General features: G+C 44.0%; 1 protein-coding gene across 1 annotated transcript; it reads left to right on the forward strand.

Moving 5' to 3' along the window:
• Positions 1-1,148: 1,148 nt before the first annotated feature.
• K441DRAFT_669223 (uncharacterized protein) lies at positions 1,149-1,352 on the forward strand (the record flags this gene model as incomplete). The annotated part of the gene is made up of 1 exon (XM_067650113.1): positions 1,149-1,352. A coding segment is annotated over one exon (204 nt), but the record flags the coding sequence as incomplete, so codon positions are not given.
• Positions 1,353-1,937: the final 585 nt, after the last annotated feature.

Below are 1,937 nucleotides of genomic sequence, written 5' to 3' on the forward strand. Positions count from 1 at the left end.
CCACCTTCTCTGCGACCTCCGAATACAGACGTATACGGCCGACCTTTGCAACAATCTCAATACTCGATTTAACCTCCCTTCGTTCAGCCTCAAGTTCAGCCTTAAGCCTCTCAACGATCAGTTTAATACGATAACGACGATAACTGGTCTTGGCCTTTAAACAAACAAGAATAATAAGAGACCTCTAAGAGCCACGAATAACCTGATTTTAGCTACGAAGTTAACGACAACGATGAAGACGATGGCCAATCAGAAGGCGAGGATTGGGATAACGATGGCTATAGCGATGATTACGGCGATGACGGCTACGAATAAGTCAAATACTCTTAAGGTTCTGCCAGCACGCTATTCCTACATTCTCGACACTCTGCCACGACCCTAGTGGCTCTGCTACGTTAAATACCACGTCCAACAGCGCGTCCATAACGCCACCGCGCCCCCCCCCCCTTTCCCCCATCTACGGCCTCCGCAAGCTACAAATACGACCCCGTTGCTGGTATTATACTGCCACCCGAACGACCCTGTCGCTGGCACCGTACTGCTACATACCATCGACAAACTGATAGCGCCGCTATGCCTGCTATTACGATACTGATCGCACCAATACACCTGCGATCTACCAACCAAACGATCGCGCCGATACGCCTGCGATCCATTGACCTACGATAGCGCCGATATGCCTGCTATCTATCGACCAGCTGATAGACCGAGCTCCGAACGCTCGACCTGCTATTACCACTTAACGCTAGCACCGTACTGCTACCCGAACAAACAGACCCTCTACTGCTCCTGCCTGTAGTAACCCAATTAACCTCTAGCTGCTCTGCCTGCAGCTAACCAACACCTTGCTGCCCTGCCTGCAGCATCACATTAACTTTCGGCTGCTCCGCCTATAGCTGACCCCCATTCGACCGTTGCTGCTCCGCCTGCAGTAGACCTACCCTCGCTGCCTTACCCGCAGCCGACCGATAACTTGCTGCTCCACCTGCAGCTATACCGATACCTTACTGCTCTGCCCGCAGTAAACAAACCTACCTTTGCTGCCCTACCTACAGCTGATCGACTTCTACTGCCTTCCTATAGCGCCATAAGCATAAAGAAAGAACTGCTAGTGTCGGAATATATGGACAGAGGTTATGTTAGAGTGTATGTACAGAGGTTACATGGTTGTATATCTTAGGATGGCTATTCTACGCACAAAGAAAGAACTGCCAGTGTTGGAATGTATATTACGCGGTCGCGTGTCTCTGATTAGTTACCCTTATGGTGACTCATCAGCCCCCTACTTAAGCACTGCGATCCTTACGATCCTCTGCTTTCGACAACCTATTTACAACACCATCAGAACAAGAGTATACTCTTAATAGGTCACCCCCCTGTGAAACCGACAATTAGTAAGGAACTGTTATAGTTTCTCCATCTTCTCTATAAATTTGTTTGCTTTTATAACTTATAAAGTGTAATAAGTAGGGTAAGGAACATTACTAAAGGGTTTAAAACCTATTTATAGATGCTAGCCGTAGTTAGCTAGGAATAGGGAGATCTTTATGGTTTCCGAGACGGAATTATTTATAATAAACTTAGTAAATATAAGCCAGTTAATCTAGTTATCTTATAGGTATAACGTATATATCTAAATATACTGTTCCATTATAGTATTTATATATTCTGTTTAACTATCCATTTCTAGGTAGTACACTATAAATAATAGTGCCTTAATATAGAGTTAGGTAGTTAGTTTTTTCTAAAATATAGAGATAAACTAGCTGCCTTTATTAGAGATAATTGTTTTAGGGAGTTTATAGAGTTTCTATATATAATCTAGAAACAGTTAGGCGATAGTAGGCGTTAATATATTAGGGTAGGCGATTAAGTGCCTTATCTTAGATAGTCGGTTTACTACTACTATAATATTTATACAGCCTTTACTTGTGAAG

This window comes from Cenococcum geophilum (genome assembly GCF_001692895.1).
Source record: "Cenococcum geophilum 1.58 unplaced genomic scaffold K441scaffold_68, whole genome shotgun sequence".
In the NCBI taxonomy this organism is placed as follows: domain Eukaryota; kingdom Fungi; phylum Ascomycota; class Dothideomycetes; order Gloniales; family Gloniaceae; genus Cenococcum; species Cenococcum geophilum.